Below are 19,976 nucleotides of genomic sequence, written 5' to 3'. Positions count from 1 at the left end.
TAATGTGAACTATTGTTGTTTTAGTGTTAAAACTAGCAAGCTCGTGTAACAAAATCCAAGTAGCAAGTCACTGGAGGAAAAGTGATGAGGAAAGAAAAGCTGCTTATGTTAATTAAACAAAGAAAATCTGCCTGGCAGACAAGAACAGCTTAGAAGTAAATGAATTTAAAATATGTATCTATTTCTCGGTGTTCCCTGAGCACACAGATAATATATGTGCTCACTCATTCAGTCTTAGGGATTAAAGAAATGGCTGGGCATGTTGACTAAATCCAGGGAAGATGATCTTTAATAACAAAAATTCATGCATGTCCACCTCCTGGTGTTGTGAATGAAGTTCTGGAAGAACAGAATAGAGATCTTGTACTTCTTTTGAGTGGCAGGATACATCACAAATTAAATGATATTTTTAAAATTATATTATTACCCAAAATAAGGAAAAAAAATTCTGCCAGACCTTACCATGAGGCACAAAAACCTTATGAAGAGAAAGTCCATTCATCAGAAACCAGGCTCCATCAGTACAGCTGCTCACTCCTTACTGAAGTAGTGAAGAAGACATTTACCTCAGGTTCTGAGCTCAGGTAGCTCAGGTTCTCCCCCCACTCCCACAAACTCTTTTGCCAACTTGGTCCCTGTGTTACAGGAACCCATTGTGAAACATTAGGTTATGTCAAGAGTCAGGTTTTCATTAAGTTAATTTCTCCTCAGACTTGAGTGAATAACCAAGAGAATTAGTGAATCCCATACACTTTCAAGAATGCATTTTACTACCTTTTACATTTTTCACTAATTGAAATTAAATATTTTTTTTTAAAAAAAGCCTTCAGTTATGACACATTAACTGTGTATTTGACATAGGCACACATTTAAAGAACAACTGCAGCATATTTCATGGTAATCATATTGAGAATAGTTACATAGCAATTTTATATACTTACCATTGTAGACGTACTATAATCTGAGACACTTAAAAAAATGTTACAAAAAAAATAATCATACATGACTTGAGTAGAGACAGTAAGACTTCTAGGTGATTGTTTGCTATTGAATAAACAGCCAAGAATTTCCAACTCATAATATTATCACAGAATGCTTTTATTTTTTCTGAAATGATAAAATTAATATGGCTGTTTCCAAGTCACAGTTGTTGGTTTTATTTATTTTAGAGCAGGGATTTCCAGTGTAACCACACAGGACCAAAAACTTGATGTACAGTGGCATTTAGTTATCTGTTACAACATCCTGCTGTGGCCATGTGAATCTCCATTTAGGCATTGCTGCTTTATTAACCTTACAAAGAAGAGTGTAATATGGTAATAAAATTGTTATAATCAACCTGAATGACAACATAGCAAGCATAGAACAGGATAGCCACACACACACAATTCTTCTGGTCTTCTGGAATTGTGATAATTTCACATATTTGTATAATACTTTACTTACCACTATAAGTGCTAATAAGTGGTGAGTTTGTTTCAAATACCTATAGGTACCTTTTTGATTGCCTTGTGTTTCTAAGATATGATTTTTATTTTTTTTTTGGTGCTGAATAATGCATACATTACTACAAACCTCATGAGCACATTTTACTTCATGAGATTTTCTGGTAAGCACATAACAAGACAAGTCTTCCAAAAGCTTTTGATTTTCCAAGATATTAGACTTCTAATGGCATTGGTATTCTGCCAATGATGTACATGGCTATTAAACAGGTGAGTAATAAATAGTGTGCCTAACAGGACTAGGACAGTAGCAAAGGGACAGTAAAGAGATATTGTAGAAGAACATAGTGGGAGGAGGAGCAGAATAGGCTCGTATGAAGCAGTGGCAAAAGCCCAGATTCACTGGTTTTTGAAATTCTTCTTTTGCCAAAATGATTAATCAAAAAAGAAAAAAAAGCCATACGAAGAAACAGTTTCAAAACTACATGAGGGTTATTAACAAAATTATCAGTAACAAAAACCAAACCAAAACAAACAAAACAAAAGAACGAAAATACCCACCCAACCAAAACAAAAAACCCCAAACCCAAACGTATTTCAAATGTCTGGGGACAAAAAGCATTATAAAAGTAAAATAATTTTGAAGTGGAAATGTTCTCTCCTTCCTGCAGCACTGTGAGTCCAAGGCAAACACTCACAAACCACAGAATCTCTCCAAGTTTGCTGTCTCTCATCCACCAGAAGTGTCTCTGCTCATCAGCCTCAGAACTGAGCCTTTATTCATGATCAGTTTTATTCGGCTCTCAGAGAGCAAAAATGCAAAGAGTGCTTAGAAAAGAGTTACCTCCCAAACAAAAGTGAACTGGTGACAAAGCTAATGGTAAAAAAATTGCTATTACAAAAACACATACATGCCTCAAGACCCAACTACTTTCACCTTTCAAAGTTTGCTTGACTGTAAAAATTCACCCAGTGTCTACAGAAGTGAACCACCTGAGTACTTGCAATTCAGGTCAGTTTTCATTACTAGATGATTTGGAGCACTTTCAATCATGCTGAATTCTTTGCATTTTTAAGTGAAAGAAGATTGAGCTAAATCACTATCTTGTATGAGTCAGTGCTGTTAAATTAAAAAAAAAAAAAAAAAAAAAAAAGAAACCAAGCAGATTACAAAGACTTAATATTACAGTATACAGTTATTCATGACTAAGTCTCTGTCCAGGAGAAGGAATCCCAAAAAGCAACAAGACACAGTAAGTAATAGCCAATTATTTAACCCACAGTCTCTCTGAGGATCATCTAGCTGAGTAGAAAAGCCATTAAGAAAGTTTTGTAGGGCATCTTTTTCTTTGTATTTCCAGGTGTATTACTACAGGAATTCATTTGAAGCAGAACTACAAGCCATTTCTAGAATTAAATATACTGTTATTCATTTCAGATGTATAATAGTGCAATCATCATTATACAAAGGGAGCATAAAAGTGAAGGGTACATTTATTTAATTGGTATTTTCAGGAACATCATGGATTTCTTCAGCTCTATGGAGCATTTGAAAGGATAAGCTCTGTATTACCAGCTTCACGCAGTGCTATTTTAGTTGAATCTGTGTAACAACTGCAAATATCTACAGTCATTTTACACCCAGCAGGTGAGAAATACCTACCATGACAGAATTCAGATACTGTATATTTTCATCATTAAAGATATTAATATATTCAACCCCCTTTTTTAAAAGACACTTCAGTCTCCACTTGCTGTAAATCAAGACCCAGCAAAGTTGCAAAACTGGAGCAAATGCTGGCCAACTCCTTAGCATCGCATCAGTTCCTTTTCTTTCAATATCAAGAAAATTAAAAGGAATAGTTGAGGCACAAGTGAATTTTATGCAGAAGTATAGAAGTATTTCAATAAGTAGGCTAAAACTTCAGTATCTAACTTCTTTTAAAAAAAGACATAGATCATAGGTATATGATCATAGTCATAGATCACAGTCGCTGCAGTCTTACTGGATTGCTTTTTTTCTTCCCCTAAGATGAAAAAATAAACTGGTTCACAGAACTTACCAAATCCACTTTATACTGCCATTTCACATAGTTCATGTCTAATCAGAGCAAAGTACAAACCCGTGCTTCAAGGGCGCCTGAAAGCATTCTGCTACCCCTGACAATGAACTATTTCTTCAGCGAAGACAGCTTCAGTGAACCCAGTAATGCAGAGGAGAGTCCGTCCAACTGAACTGACGTAAATGTAGCACGTAAAACTTAGCATGAAAGTGCACTGGCAACAAGCTTTTGGGAATAAGCTCATATCATATGAGCTTGTGCTTGAAACTACTTTTACAGCTATGGTTATTTTTTTCTGTTAAGAGGCACTGCATAAATATGGAGTCATTAATCTAATGCACTTAATATTTCTCAGATGAGGACTATTGCAGTTTTACCCTATGTCTAGGTGTGATAATACTTTGGTTTGCTTTACAGCAGTAGCATTGCACTAGCAATACAGCTGATACTAAAGAGAAGGCTGAAAACATTGTAGACTGGAGTTGAAAAACCCCAGTCTGCTCCTTTACTTCTTTTCATGCTTCTTGGTTAGTTTTCCTCGTTCTAGTTGGAGGCTTGTACTGGTGTTTGTTCGCTTCTCCTTTTGCTGGCTCTCCTGGGAAACTTGTTGCACTGCTCGGAGGATAGCAGTCTGCACAATCTGCTTGCTGGCAATCTGCAGCTTAACTTCATCTTGCTCCGTCCCTGGCTTCTCACCTGCCAGAGCCAAACAAAAGAGAAAGGAAACTAAGAACTTGGGGCTAGTCCATGGAAACATGAAGGACAAAAAAGGTGTGGGGGGGAACAAAATCACAGAGAGACTGGGGACAGTTTATTACATAGGAAACCTGTCAATACTGAAGATGAATTAGGGTGGAAAGTGCCTCTGTGTGCTCAGCACCACAGGATGAATGCCAGGGAAGACTTTGAGTCAGCTCAATTACACACTCCCAAGCTCTGGGGTAGCTGTGACTTCACAGCTGAAACAAGCACAGATGTGTTTTGCAGTCAGAGAGGAAAAGAAGGCTTCTCATCCAGCTGTGAATCACATCCATCTTGACTTGAGATGTGCTTCTGGATAGGGAATTGGACTTTATTTTGCAAGCCTGACATGTACTCCCTCACCACCATATAGAAAAAAAACTGCTTCATTAACATTTCTTACTTTTACTTCAGATTGAAAGCCCTCATCCATCAAATTCCAATTGACTTCAAGGTACAAAATTTTGTTTAGTGCAGTTTATTAACCCTTAGACAGATTTTAAAAAATAACTGCAAAACATTAAGGAGGTAGGTAAAATAGAGAACATTTTCTATGACAACCTGACAAATATGTATTTTTATGTGAAACTTCCTAGTTTGGCTAAAGTGTTAAAATCTGGATTAAAAAATGAAATAATGTAGTGTGATTGACATCTGGTAATGAAGAAGTGTAGTTTATGTTAAGAGGTTTCTCTTTAAAAGTATTTTGACTCCTAACATAAATGGCAATTTGGACAGTAAAGAATGCTCTGTAATGCTCAAAGCTGATACTGATTTTAAAAACATTATTCTGACATACACTTATTGGCATATAGGAAACCAGTTGCTAATTGAAATGCTTAGACTAGGTGCTATTTACATCACTAGATTTGAATTTAAAGTTTTTGAAGGTGTTCATCTCAGTTCTTTCTTAATTGACTGTTATGCTCAAGCATTTAATTAAATAGGATTTTTAGTTTACTGTCTGTTTTAATGACATATATTAGGGATTGTGTCCTGAGAGAAATCAGAGTGAATTAAATGTCAGGTGCTTTTATGAGAGGCATATATCTGAAATTGTGATAAATTTCCAATGTTCTTTCAGATTTATTTTTTTTCAAGGAAACTTAAGATAGGAAGAAAAGAAGAATCACTTGTTTCCTTAGAGAATATGCTATATGCTTGAGGGAAGAGACAAGGTCCTGCACCTGGGTCAAAGTAATGCCTGACATCAATGCAGACTGGGCGGTGAATTTATTACCAGCAGATTTGTGGAGAAGTACCTGGGGACACTGGTAGATAAAAAGCTGGAATTGGGATGGTGTGTAACCCAGAAATGTGTGCTGGTCTTTACAAAAAGAGTGTGGGCAGGAGGCAAGGGAGGTGATTCTATCCCTGTGCTCAGCTCCTGTGAGACTCTGGTGTACCGTGTCCGGGTCTGGGGTACTCATGATTATAAAGACAAGTAAGAGGTTAAAACCTGTGAAAACATAGAAAACGTGTTTTAAACTGGAAAAGCTGACTGAAAAAATTCACTTGAATTCTTGGCACAGTCAGCTTTCCTGATTCAGTTTTTTCTACTCCTCAGCACTTGAAACAGTGTGGTTTTGGATGGAATTAAATGTTACTTAACAGATACAGCACACATAATTCTTTACTACTCAAATACAATCTCACATTTTAACGCACAATGAATTAGTCTTCTTGCTTGGCTGAAAAAGATCAGTCAACACATCTGATGTTCAGATGATAATGTATTAGCAAAAGCAGGGATAAACATGAAATTTGAAATACAAATGAGTATGTTGGAATAGGCAACGAGGTTATATGAAATGTGAAAAATTTGCCAATTGTCAAAGCCACAGACCCCCCAGAATTTATTGCTGAAAACATGCTGTCATTAAGCACATCACTGTGGAAAATTACTGTTTGCTCTCCTCAGGGATGCTTCATTATTTATTTGGTCCTTGCCAATTAATCTACAACATCTGATGTTTAAATATTTTTACTTCAGAAAGGTCATCCATAGAAACATTGAGTTGAAAAAAATAAGTTTTCTAGTGCACTTCTCCCTGGGCTTTTCAGTTGTTTATTTAGGAGCAAAACCTGTTTGAAAGCACCAACACAGATAGTGAGATATAGATATGCCTTCTCAGCTCTAACTCATTAGGTGATTCTTTTATTTGATAACCAAGAACAGAGAACCCAAAGCCTCTGGACTACCTCTGCCCAGCCTCTGAGGGTTTAGGTATGCATAGAAAGGAAATGAAGCCATTTGAATAAACTTACTTTATATTTGTGTAAAATGGTTAGGATGATGGCAACCCAGATAACATAATAAATTGGCTTCAGGCACGGAGAGAATAAAAGCTGTTGCCCTGGGGTGATGTGACCAATGAGAACATTGGCAGCTTGTGTGGGCCATCTAAATTAGAAAACAGGTGAAAATGATAATTATTTTGGAGGGTGATATCTGACACTGTGTTTGACCCAGGTCTGAGTCTCTGTTGGGGTTCTTACCATTATTTGTAGGAGCTGGACTGCCAGAGATTTCAAGCAGTCAAACATGAACATCCAGTTTCCCTGGGTGTATGGTATCTATTACAACTGGCCCAAGAGGACATGATCCTGGGCAAGTGGTTCTAGATGACCCTGCTTGAGTAGGAATTGGACAAGATGACCTTCAGAGGTCCCTACCAACCACAAACCTACTGCATTCCTGTGATTTTAGCTGGTTAGGCTGTAATAAATCACAGCTTTTCCACTTCCTGAACGAGTAAACAGCAATCTCCCAAAAAGCATCCCCACTACATCCTCTTCTAATTATTCATTTCAAGGAAAGCAGTGAGGTGGTTGTTTTCTGAGAAGCTCATTTATTGATTGATGCACTGGGCCTACTCTGAGCAAGAAGAAAGGGATTGACTAAGGAAAGCAGAGATGACTCATACAAGAATCCCAAAGGGGCTGAGCTGGAACATATCAATATCCACCTTGCTGAAATACAGACTGCTATGGATATCCAGGCAGAAATTTGAGTGCCTACAGAACTAATTAGGCACTTTAAGAACTGCACATTTTCAATCAAGTGAAAAAAAAGACATAGCACCTGCTGGCTAGGTATTTGGTGTTTACCTTATCAAAATGAGAGTTACTAGGATGATAAAATACAATTAATTTTTATCTACCATTTTTTAAGATCTGAAGTATAACTAAGTTAAGTTAAAATTCCATGGCAAATAGGTCATTTGAAGTAATTTCTGGGAAAAACTTGAACATCTGAAACATACTCTGCCTATTAGTTATTCTTGTCTAAATACTACATTTTTCTTTTGATCTTAGAAAATATTTACTTGTTTTCTATCTTTAAATGCTCACTCCTCATATGCAGCACCCTAATTCTGTAAATAGAGAACAGAAATATCTGAGTTAAGTGATGTTAAATACAAGGCACCAATGTTATCATCAACACACTATGAAGCCTCTTTAGCATGTTTTTATTACCTTGTACTACTCTCTATAAATTTTATGTCAAACAACTCAGCAGATGATAAGTAACTATTAAACTCTGGTTCTGCAATCCAAAGTATAGTCTGAGAGATCCAAAATAACATTAAAATCTTGGACTGGCTGGAAGAATCAGCCACATATTCCACTTCCACCTAAAACTAGTGGCATGTATCAGTGCCTTAACATTGGCTTGCTTGAGGGATGTTCCCCTTGAAGGGAAATATGGTAGAGGCTTGGAAAAAGAATAAAAATATTTGAATTAAATTCTAAATATTTATTTCAATTATTAGAACTATTAGTTTAAATTCAAGAACTCCTTGCGTGTAAGACTTTACATCCTCCAACATGTTTCTAGACTATGGAATGTTCTAGAAAGGTGGAAAAAAATAAAAAACTACACAGAAAAAGCTACACGGAAAACTACACATGGAAAAAAAATAAAAAACTACAGAGAAAAAGCGCTGAGAAGACCAAATGTTTAAGAACTTCATTCTGGTTGCACATGAGCCTTTTCTCATTTACACACTTCACTTTCTTCAAAGTATCCCGAGTCACTTCCTTTCCAATCTGCAAAGTAGCCTCCTGCACTTTCTGTTCATATCTCCTGGGGCTATTTCTTTTCAGCTTACTAGAAGTTAAATTTATTGCACCTTATAAAACCTCCTTATAAGTAACACTCAATAATGGGTAATTTTTTTGAACTAACTGCTAAGATCTCTACTGTACATTTTCATAGGATCATTTGGAATATTATCATAGAGGTAAACTATGACAGGCATGAACTTGCAAAGATGCAAGTCTATCCCATATTCACTAATGCTGTCAGTAAACAGTGGGGGAGTTAAACACCTTTTCATTCATCTTTCCTCAAAGCTTGTAACATTTATTCTTCCTGTAGGTTGCATAAACCACTTTGAACTTAACCATATCTAAAACAAAGAATAAAAATCATATTCTCCTAAAAAAACTTCTGATCAGTTTAAAACTCAGAATTACCCAAATTGCATTCCCCTATTAGCTACAATTTAAATTTATGCAACCATTCTGAAGCTAAAAAAGCCAAGAAGTATCTTCTCCTTCAAATTTGCATAAGATTATGCAGGTATAGTCTTTAACTAAAAATTTACCATTAGTTTTAGCAATATATTGCTTTGGATTACAATAATTAATGATTGTTCTTTTCTGCAGCACTGCAACATTAGAATTAGTCTTTAAATAAAAATTGTTATTATTATTATTATTAATTCAACAAAAATATTGATCTCTGGAAAATCTATTTAAATTCTATTGAAAATTACTACTATAATTTTTATAATCCATCTGATGGTACTAAAGAAAAATTTAAAGGTAATGAAAGTGTAAGTAGACAAGACCATGATGATTAGACTTCATCAGAAGGTCCAGTATGGACGCATGGGAGCTGTGTATAGAGAAAAAAGCTGCATGTTATTACCTAAATTGTGTTTATAAACTACAGATACTGAAAAACCTTACAGAACCTGGCAGGTTTGTAATGACATCGTTTATGTGTGTATGTTGTAATAATTAACAGTCTTTGCATCAATATCGACATTCTACAAGAATCCAAGTTCAGTTCTTTAGCTTCCCTTTGGCATTGGGCAGTGATGTATCTCTCCATCTTGTTGGCCACAGCATGGAAGTTTCAGGAGAGCCTCCTCTGGCAAATATTTTGTAACCTGTGAATTGAAGTGGTTAAAAAGTCTCCTTCTTTTATATTTGCTTAAGATTTTTTTTAATATATATATTTTTATATTTTGCTGGGATTTCAGCACAAGAAGCCTAATTTGAAGAGAGGTCCATAATCAGGAAATGTTGATGAGTCATGTTAATTACATCCAGAGTGAATGAACATGGCAATCAGCCAGGGCTGAAGACTTTCCAACACATGTGCATAAACCAACTTTGCACATGAGAGTCATTAAACTGTTTTACAGAATTAGAGACCCAATTTGTCTCAATGTTAGTAATGATGCCAGCTGAGAGAACTAATGAAAAGGTCCTACAATGAAGTTGCAAATTTAATCTTTAAAAAAAATAAATAATAAATGCATTCTTAACTGCACTAGCGTTAGTTCTGTCCAGTACCATTTCTGATGCTTTTAAATAGAGCCTGGTGAGGTCCTGACTAATAGCTGTCAAGCATCAGGAGGCAATACTCACTTACCCTGATTCCTTGAGGAAGAAGAGAGGACATTGAATATATCAGAAATGCCAAAAGTACTTTAATGTAGGATCCTGTGTTTTTCCAATTCCCTGACCTGCTGTGTGCAGGGGATGGCAACATTGACTTTCACTAGAAAAGTTAAGGTTCAGTTCAGGTTTATTTTCTGCCCTAACCTTATTCCCAATTCCTGCTGTTCAACCAGCATGGAAGAGGAACTGTATCATGAAGGGGGCCAGCACAGACTTCTTTGCCCTTCAAAATAAATTTTAAGAATTAAGCTGGAATAACTCTGTTCTGAATACAAATGTAGGAGGAATATAAGGGGAAAAGAGAAGAGCAGAAATGCAGATAAGCTGTTCTCGAAGAACATACTAGTATCTCCAGAGCAGTACTTCTTTGTACCTTTTTATCCAGATATTAGCTGTATCTCATCTCAGGTTTCGTAATTTTTTTCCCACTGAGTTTTTACTCTTTATTAAGAGAAAAGAAGATCGGGAATTCTCTTTGGGTTGTCTTTTTTTGGTTTGGTTGTGGTTTTTTGGTTGTGGTTTTTTTTGGTTTTGTTTTTGGTTTTTTTTTTTGCTATATAAAGCTATCTCTTTAAAGACTCCAGCAAGTTATTTCACACTATTTGAAATATGCCAGTGAAAATGATTTTTTTAGATTAAGAAATTGCTGAGACCTATATATTCTTAAGCATTTTGTCAATGTTTTAGTAAGATTTCTTGCTGTAGTTCAATAATATTAACTAAAACCAGATGATACACTTCAATCTATGTATTTTCTAGGTATTTGCACATATAGCAATAAATTCACTCCTTAAGGACTGTGTCTTTCAGCTTTGAAGACTGAATGTAGTTCAAAATATTATTCACTGACAATTTTGCCACACCCAAACCCATAAATATGATACTTGGATTTTGGTCTCAAAAGGAATATTTCTGGATTCAACACTGCAAACTAAGATTAATTTAACAGGGTTTTTGAGTCTTAGGTGGCAGTGCAGTGTATTAAAAATAAGATATTCCCTAAAGAGCATCTGGGACCAGCTGCTTCAAAGTTAATGAAAAATTTATATTCTCTTCATCTGCACAAATTTTTTACTTCTTTTAGAGAGCATGTTTCAAATACTAAAATAAGAAACCTCTCTACCTCAAAAGTTGTGATTCTTCCAAGGCGGGAGAGGTCCAGTGGCACAGATACAGGTGACCCATATCCTAGAATCACAGATTGGTTTGGGTTGGGTTGGAAGGGAGCTTAAAGAACATCTAATTCTAAACCCCCTGCCATGGGGCATCCAGAACTTCTCTGAGCAACTTTATTCAGTCTTTTGGTCACCATCCTCACAGTTAAGAACTTCCTAACATTTAATCTAAACCTTCCCTCTTCTATTTTAAAACCATTGTCGCTTGTTTTATCACTATCTGCCCATGTAAAAAGTCACTCTCCCTGTTTTTTATAAGCCCTTTTTATGTACTGGAAGGCTCCCTGAAGGTTTCCCCAATGTCTTCCCTTCTTCAGGCTGAACAACCCCACTCTCTCAAACTGCCTTCAGTGGAGAAGTGCTCCAGCCTTCTGATCATTTTTTTTCCTCTTCCTCTGAACCCACTATAACAGGCCCATCACTTTCTTATGTTGAGGATGCCAGAGCTGGATGCAGCACTACAGCTGGGATCTCACCAGAGTGGAGTGGGTGATCCACCTCCCTTGACCTGCTGGCCACACTGCTTTTGATGTAGCCCAGGATATGGTTGGGTTTTTGGGCTGAAAGTGCACATCCAGTTTTTCAGCCACCAGTAGCCCCAAGTCCTTCTCATCATGGCTATTTTCAATGAGTTCTTCTCCTCATCTGTGCTCATCTCTGGAATTGCCTCAACCCATGTGCAGTACTTTGCACTTGGACTTGTTGACTTGAGGTCCTCAAATCTGCCCAGGTAATTCAAACGTCTAGGTCCCTCTGGACAGCATCCCATTCTTCTGCTGGGCCAGCTGCACAGCTCAGCCACGTGTCATCTGCAAATTTGCAGAGGGTGAACTTGATCCCACTGTCCATGTCATTGATGAAGGTATCAAAGAGCACCAGTCCCAAGATGGGGCCCTGAGGGACATCACTCATCATCTTAACCCCTCTGCCTTCTATTTGCTACCGTTCAGATGCTCAGAGATTCCTATCTGAAAAGAAAACATTAAACACAGAAATCTAAATAACATTTATGTAGGTCTTCTGAATCTGTATCAAAAAGCTCAGTTTGATCTCCATTGAAACACATCTTTTGTGCTAGAAAACTTTCAGTACCCACCACTGTATAGCATAAGCAAAGGGCAAGTTTTCAATGAAGGCTCATTTTGCTAGCTGCTGTGTTTGTATTTCTACAACCTTTTGTGGGTTTTGGTCTTGAACTATGTAGACATTAATTAAACTTTGTAATACATGAACCTGTTTTCTTTTTTTAAGTGTAGAAAATAGAGAAGAGGTTACACAACCTGTAAAAAGTCAGCAAACACCCTGCTTTAGCCAGTGAAAACATCCTGCTATGTTTTTATATTTCAATTTATACCAGATTATTCAGAGTCAAAAATTGTCTGGCCAAATGTCAAGTCAAGCAGAGCCCTTCTCTAGCTCTAAAATAGACCCCAAACTCCACCACAAAAATCCCTAGGAAAAAGAAGCCCCTAAAATAGCCCTAAATTTGCACATGCACAGTAGTACAGAGAAATTTCCCTGCTTATTTTAGAATGTGAGTGGAGCACGAAAGCTGTAAATACAGCTATTAGCAACTGAGGCTGAGGTTATATATACTCATGTATATATAAATGTGTATATATATATATATATATATATATATATTATATGTAGGATCTCAAAATTACAGAATATGCTGAGTTGGAGGGGGCCCATCAGGATTGATTCCAACTCCTGCCCTGTTCAGGACAATATCCAAGAGTCACATCATGTGACTGAGAGTGTTGTCCAAATACTTTTGAACTCTGTCAGGCTTGGTGCCATGACCACATCCCTGGGGAGCCTATTGCAGTGCCATGACCACTGGGAGAAGAACCTTTTTTTAATATCCAACTTAAAACTCCCCTGACACAGCTTCAGGCCATTCCCTTGGGCATGACATAAATGTGTATACACAAAGTGATAGATACTAAATCAAAGTTTATATAAACCTGAAAGGCACTTTGAAAGAGCAAACCCCTTTTTTTGGTATTTTTTATTTCATAGCTGTAATCTTGATGGAATCTGTCTACAAAGGATGCCATCACATGCTGTTTTCCACTCTATGAACTGATTTTTTGTCTTCCCAGAGAAATATTTTAAGCTCTATTAAGAAAACTTACTTTAAGACAAAATGTAATGTCAATCCACAAGTATTTAACGTGTTAATGGATACACAACTCCTCTGTACTGATAAATTCTGAGTAAATTCACTGCCCAAAGACAGAAAAGACAGGCTTATTCTATCAAATATTCATACTACAAAGTGAAGCAAGCACAAGTAATTCACAGGAGGTTATGTCTGCCTCACCATTAGAGAAATACCTGAGTAGAATATGGCTCAATTTACTTGCTCAGGCAAAAAATTTCAAACTCTCTTGAAGTAGGAAAACAGCATCTTCTGGAAACACAGCTACAGGATTTACAAGGGCAGACAACAGCAACACAGAGCTCACTTGCCCTGACTTCCCTGGCAAGGCACTTTAAAGGAATCTGAATCCATTTTAGGGATGTTCAGGTCAGCTTTTCATTTCTGCTAACTTCAGTAAAGACTCTGTTCCAATTGACATCCACTAAAGTTCTGTAGAATCTTTCAAGTTGTAAAACATTGTAAAAAACACAATGCAGATGGCCAACTAGTAGTTAAAAAAATCTTACAAAGCCTATAAATAAATTTAAATGCATTAAATTGCAAATGTTGCACATAATTTTTGCTTAACCTAGTATTTTTAACATAATACAATGTATTATGTCCTTAACAAGATCTTTAATATACGAGATTGGAGGTATAGAAATAAATCTACCTTCCACTCTATTTTACAGCAAGGGCATTTATTTCCATTAGAACAGTAAAACTTGCAAGATTGGAATGATACTGTATATGTCTATAACAAGTACAAGAGAACAATTCACCTGCAAGCATAATGATTTGGAGGGACAAACTCTAGAGGTCAGTGTAACTCATTCATTTTCTACATTCACCATTTGACTGTCCTGCTCAATAAACAGTTCCAGTAAGGATGTTAATAAGAACTGTATCACTTATTACCACTGTCCTCCAACTATGAACAACTCCTTCTATATAGGCCATACACAGCCACTGTGATAACAGAATTCTTCTCACACCTAACCTGAATAGGATTCAATCCAGTGAAAGGGAAGTGAAAGGTGCCAGCCTCACTTATTCATGCCTTCAGTTCTGTTAAAAATAATTTGAAAAAATAAATTCTGTGCCATTTTTAAACACTGTTGATTCATACTTTAAAGAAAGATTGCACTTAGGACTGTTGATTATTTTCTTAACTTGCTAATTTCATCGCATTTCTGAATATCTATGAACTAAATTTCTTTCACTTCACTAATGAGGTCTGCTAGTGGAGTTTCACAGCAGGGGAAAGATCAATGTGTCATTGGGTAAAGGTCAGCACAAGAAACATTTTTCCTCAGCAAAAGAGAATAAGGAATTCCCTCCTATATGATTTCTTCCTACCAGGTGGCAAACACTTTGAACTACTGTTGAGAGCTGTAAATGCATTAAGACATGTTTGGGCAGCAACTGGCCTCCATGCTCACTACCAGCCATAAAAATACTGGACAGAACCTCCATTATATCAGACTGCATGGGGTTGCCAAGTAGTTTTGTTTTTCACTTCCAAATTATGTCCTACATGTGGACTTTATCAACATTAAGCTATCAAATAAGAATCCTACATGTATATATTTTTACATTTTTTATTAGGGATTTTTGGGGGGACTGCAGAACTTAGAGCATGAGCATAATGTAGCACAGCAGTTAATAAGGACAAGGACTGTGTCCTGCCGAATTCTCATGGATAAAGACACTTCATAACTGAGTGCGAGAGTACCACAGTCAGTACAAACACTGGACATATCTAACAACAGGGTACCTTCAAAGAAGTAAAGTTATTGATAGCAATTTTTGCATTCATGAACAAGCCCACACTGTCTTGATCTGGCCATTGTGGTAAGGAATCTGCAATAGTACCTGCAAGAGTATAATCAAAAAAGAAAAATTATGTCAAGAAATTTCACATCTTCACGTTCTGCAACACAACAGGTTGTTGCTGTCCCAGCTTTTCCACTGGAGAAGATCAGTACTATTCAGACCAGTAAGCACATCTGTTTCAGTATGCAGCTGCTATGTCTTCAATTACAGTGTAATGAGATTCCTAAAATGTTTGGTACAGGATGCGTTTCTGATCTTCAGTGTCATTATACAAGTCTGTTATGTTGCTCCCAGTTTAAAAATGTTAAGAACAGCTGCGCTGATGAAAAGCTCGTTGAAAACCTACTGGTGTTGCTGTTGCACGAAAAAGGCGCTGAGCTATGAATATTCTGACTTCTCTAATGTCTATCTTTAAACTTTGTGTTCACACATTTTTTTAACACAATAATATTGATACAAAAATTAATTCTATATCTTCCTCCTTCTTTTAGAACTACAGGGTGTTGAGTAAAGCATTTGAGTTTCTAGTTCTAGAGAAGCTGTCAGGTAAAAGGAATTCTTCAAATTACACTGACAAATAAGATTCACCTGAAAGATGAAGTCACACAATTCAAAGCTTAAGACACAAGCTTAAAAAAGGGAGTGTTTGATCTGAAACAACCTGTCAGTGTAAATATTCCAATTGTTCTGGAGGTATTCAGTTCAAAATTGATTCCTTTCTAAAATAAACTATGCCAACAAACAAACAATCAAAAAAACCCACTACAGCTTTGTACTGGATGAAACAATTATGGCCTGCAATGATGAGACTCTGTTATTTGGTTATTTCATTTATGGTTTTACAGAGTAAAAGTAGTGTAAAATTCTCAGAATATAGTAAAATGATCACTAAAATTATAGTCTAGGAAGATTTGCTTAGAAAACCCCTTAAGTAGCTCAGACATCCTTAGCAGGTTTCCAACTTAATTCCCAAGATAATTTAAAAAATGGAGGCCATGGCTGTGCTATATCAGTACATAAATGTAAGGGCAAAGGCTTAAGACATAAATGTTTGAGCGATTTGTGCAAAATAGCATCAGAAAAAAAATTCTTGAAGCATGAAAAACCCCTTTGTAATTTGCTTGTTCAAACAAATCATAAGTAAAGAGTATTTTTTTAATCTTTGCACTAGGAAAACATTTTGGGATTGAAAATAAGCAAGAAATAGCCTCAAGGTAATTTTTGAAAAAGTAAATGAAAGTCTGCAAAAAAAGTAGTTTGATTAGTAACATTTAAAGTTACTGTTAAATCTGGTAAATGCTGATATTGGAAGTGGTCACATCTTTATAAACTAATCTGCTGTCTGCTATCAGCAGAAAGCTTGCTGCATAAGCTAATTTTTACTAATGTGTTAGAACAAATAATACCTCTTCATTTCCTAGCTCACAATGGCATATATTTAATCTGTGGAATTATTTATAGTTACCAATATTTTATAGGGTAATTTGGCCTTGATTTTTTTTAAAATTCTGGCATATACTATCTTCTAAAGAAAATTTAAGAAAAACTTCATAAGAAGGTCTTCCAATTCAAAATTCACCCTGCTTTTTGATCTAATCCTTGAAATTTCACGCTTCTCTACAGCAGTCTCATATGTACCTCCATCCTTACATGCAATTTAAGATAAAACATTTTATCTACTTCTCAAACTGCCCAAAGCATTTCAGTTAAGGAAAAGTAAAGAAGCTAAACCTTGTAAATGTAGCTTGTGTGAATTTCATGTGTCATTCCCCCCACTCTAAGGGCAGCACAACATGTGTGAATTATTCAGGGAAAATGAATGCCCATACATCTCATAGAGTTTGGACTGCATTTCCTACACATCAGCATATCAATAATCAGTCGTCACAGGATAGTGCAATGAAACCCCAGACAAATTAAACCAAGTAAGGAAAAAATATACTCTTAGTTTTTTTTCTGGAACAGTCTCAATTTTGATTTTAAATGGGAAAGAAGAATATGAATAAATGAAGAAAATTAAGAATACCTTTTTGCATACCTAAAAATAGCAGTACACTGTCTAAAATGAGTCAGAAGGTCAAATTTCGGCATGGAATACTGACCATTTTCTAATTTTTATTTGTCTATCTATCTCTCTATCTATCTTTCTATCTTTCTATCTTTCTATCTATGTCTCTCAGTAATATCCATGCTTCTTAGGAGGTTGTTTGTTTTTGTGCTGCTTTGTTGTGTTATTTTTTTCAACATAGGAGATGGAAGTTTAAGGGAGTTGACGGTTAACAGGAAAGTATGTATCTAGTCAGTAGGCTTTGCCTTTTTTAAAGTTATTCGAACTTCATAAGCTGCTTCTACTTAACAGTTAATAAATATAGACCATTAATTCAGAGTTCTAAAATCCAGGACCTTAAGAAAAAGATCATCATCTTATTCATCTGCAAAAAATCTTATCTTTGTTGCCAGGTAAACAACTTCCATAATTTTTGTTTCTGGAAGAGAATTTCCTCTTGACTGCTGTTTAGTTTTCTTTTTTCTACCCCATCCTGGAAGTTTATAATTCTGACCCTAGCCATTTACAGTTAGGTTTGTCTATAAAAAAGATAAATCTTTTACTTCTTCTTCCTGCACATCCCAACAAATAAATGGAACAGAAAACGAGGTCGTTCATCACAGTGAGATAATATCAGAAAGTTAATTGAAGAAATGAAACTCAGTTTCTAAGTAAACCTATAGTATTTTTACATCATAGAGCCTTAAGTACTATGAAGATGCTAGAGATTCATAAACCTCTTAATTTTTATTTATTTTTTATTTTTATAATATCCAGAGAAGAGATAATGCCAGGGCAGAGCTGATTTGCAGGGAAGAAAAGCAATAAAAAATTGGAATCTATTCAGACTTGCTCTGTCTGAACACAATAGATTGTTTTATCATCTCTTTTACAAATTCCCCTTTAATTGTCCTTTGTATTTTATGGCAGCATTTGCAAGGAGACTATGGGCTTTTCTTTGAGTAAAGGAAAACTGAAGAATGACTATATAAAACAGTTTTGGGCAGAGGATATTTTTTTCTGTCTGTGGATTAGAGTTGTGAAAAGAACAATTCATGCAGTTATTAATGAGCTTTGGGGTCTGTTCTTTGTCAGCCTTTGGAGAAAAAACGAGGTTGTTTTCATTATTTTAGCAGTAATCTCTTCCTGCAGTACTCCAGTCCCACAGAGCATTTAAAAAACTTGTACAGTTAATGGTGACAGTCTGACAGACAAAAGGAGTTCAGGAAAGAGCCGTTAATGCTGAAAGATTTATTACAAAAAGCAGTGGATCATTGTATTAAGATAAGTATCTTGGTCCCAATTTCAGAACCCAATGTAAACATGAACATATGAAATTAGAGAGCAACCAGGCAGTTAAATAGATAAAATTAATGAGATTGTTGAAAAGAGATACTATTAAAAAAAAATTAAAAAATAGACTCAATTGTGTTAGCAAAGTCAGTCTCAAGATATTTTTTTATATGAAAGTTTAAAGCTTTTGGATTCTTACCCTTTCAGAGATTGGATATAGAATTTCATGGAAGATAAAACTTATGTTAGCTTTGCAAAACAAAGGTATTAATACTTATTCATTGTCAAGTTGCAGTGTTTACTTTCCCTTTTCTATTGACCCACTATTTTACTGAAAGTTATACATTTTTAATGAAGCTATTTTCAAGTCATGTCCTTACAGAAGATATTATGCATGACTTACATTTACACCCTGAAGCTACTGGGCCTCTCGTCCCTCTCATCCCTTTCTGAACAACCAACTGCCTATTTCCAAGCAGAATGTACCAAATCCAATAAAAATTTGCTGAAGTTTTGCTTCTTTTATGGGTTAACACAAAAGTGTACTATGCACTAGAGATCCTGCACCCTTATACAGTGAGATCTCACATTAGACATGAATTGCTGAAACCTTCAATTTTGTTCCATTAAAAACTGGACTGAACAAACTTTCTGTCCTCTTTCATTCAAATACTTATTTCGTTTTGAGAGGGAGGAAAGACAAAATTAAATTTGTAAATTACTGCCATGAGTTTCAGGGATGGTCATATTGGCAGCCACTGATGTGCATGCAGACAGGGACTCACTCTCCAGTCACTGCAAGGCCACATCCCCCTTCGTGACCCTATAGTGCAGTCTCTCAAGCACACCACCCTGCACACTTGTATAGGAGGCTCCTGTCCCTGATGGGAACCACAGCAGTGACCCTCATAATCTTTGGATCCACAGCTAAAGAAATCCTAAGCTAAACCACCTTCTTTGAACCTACCTGCCTCTGTCTGCTGGCAGCTTTGCCTCACCCATTACCCCCTCCCCACAGCAGCTCTCCGGCACGGCTGGGGCCTTCCTGCGAGGCTACCCGGCTGGGATCAGGATGCAGCTGCCCTTACCTGGAGCAAACACCATGGTGCCGCCCGGGCAGCACAGCTCAGCGCCTCGGACAGCGCCCGGCCTCGCTGGGATCAGCACCTCGGACAGCGCCCGGCCCCGCTGGGATCAGCACCTCGGACAGTGCCCGGCCCCTCCGGGCTCAGCACCACGGACAGCGCCCGGCCCCGCACGGCGGCGGAGGCGGCCGCGGTCCCTCCCTCCACAATGCGGCGGGGCGGGGAGGGGGCCGGGGCGCCCGCACGGACACACGCACACACACAGACTCTCACATACACACACTCACTCTCTAGCAGGGAACCATCACTGCCATAACTCCTTACCCTGCAGCGGCAGTAGGGGGAAGAGGGAAAAGGAGAAAGGCAAGAGCGATCTGCTCGGCAGGGAGACTGGCTAATTGCTCCTAATTACCTCTCGACAATAGTCCCGCTGCCTGACATT

The 19,976-nt window shown here is 36.9% G+C and overlaps 1 protein-coding gene across 1 annotated transcript; it reads right to left on the bottom strand.

The window, feature by feature from the left end:
- Positions 1-759: 759 nt before the first annotated feature.
- AKAIN1 (A-kinase anchor inhibitor 1) lies at positions 760-19,689 on the bottom strand. Its single transcript, XM_015651177.2, has 2 exons — positions 19,538-19,689; positions 760-4,204 (listed from the first exon to the last, which is right to left on the bottom strand). The coding sequence occupies exons 1-2, from the start codon at positions 19,551-19,553 to the stop codon at positions 4,014-4,016; spliced, it is 207 nt and encodes a 68-aa protein (XP_015506663.1). The 5' UTR covers positions 19,554-19,689; the 3' UTR covers positions 760-4,013.
- Between the last annotated feature and the right edge of the window lie 287 nt (positions 19,690-19,976).

Source organism: Parus major, chromosome 2 (genome assembly GCF_001522545.3).
Source record: "Parus major isolate Abel chromosome 2, Parus_major1.1, whole genome shotgun sequence".
NCBI classification, from domain to species: Eukaryota; Metazoa; Chordata; class Aves; order Passeriformes; family Paridae; genus Parus; species Parus major.
The sequence above is the reverse complement of the archived record's forward strand: the minus strand, read 5'-3'. Positions and strand labels throughout refer to the sequence as shown.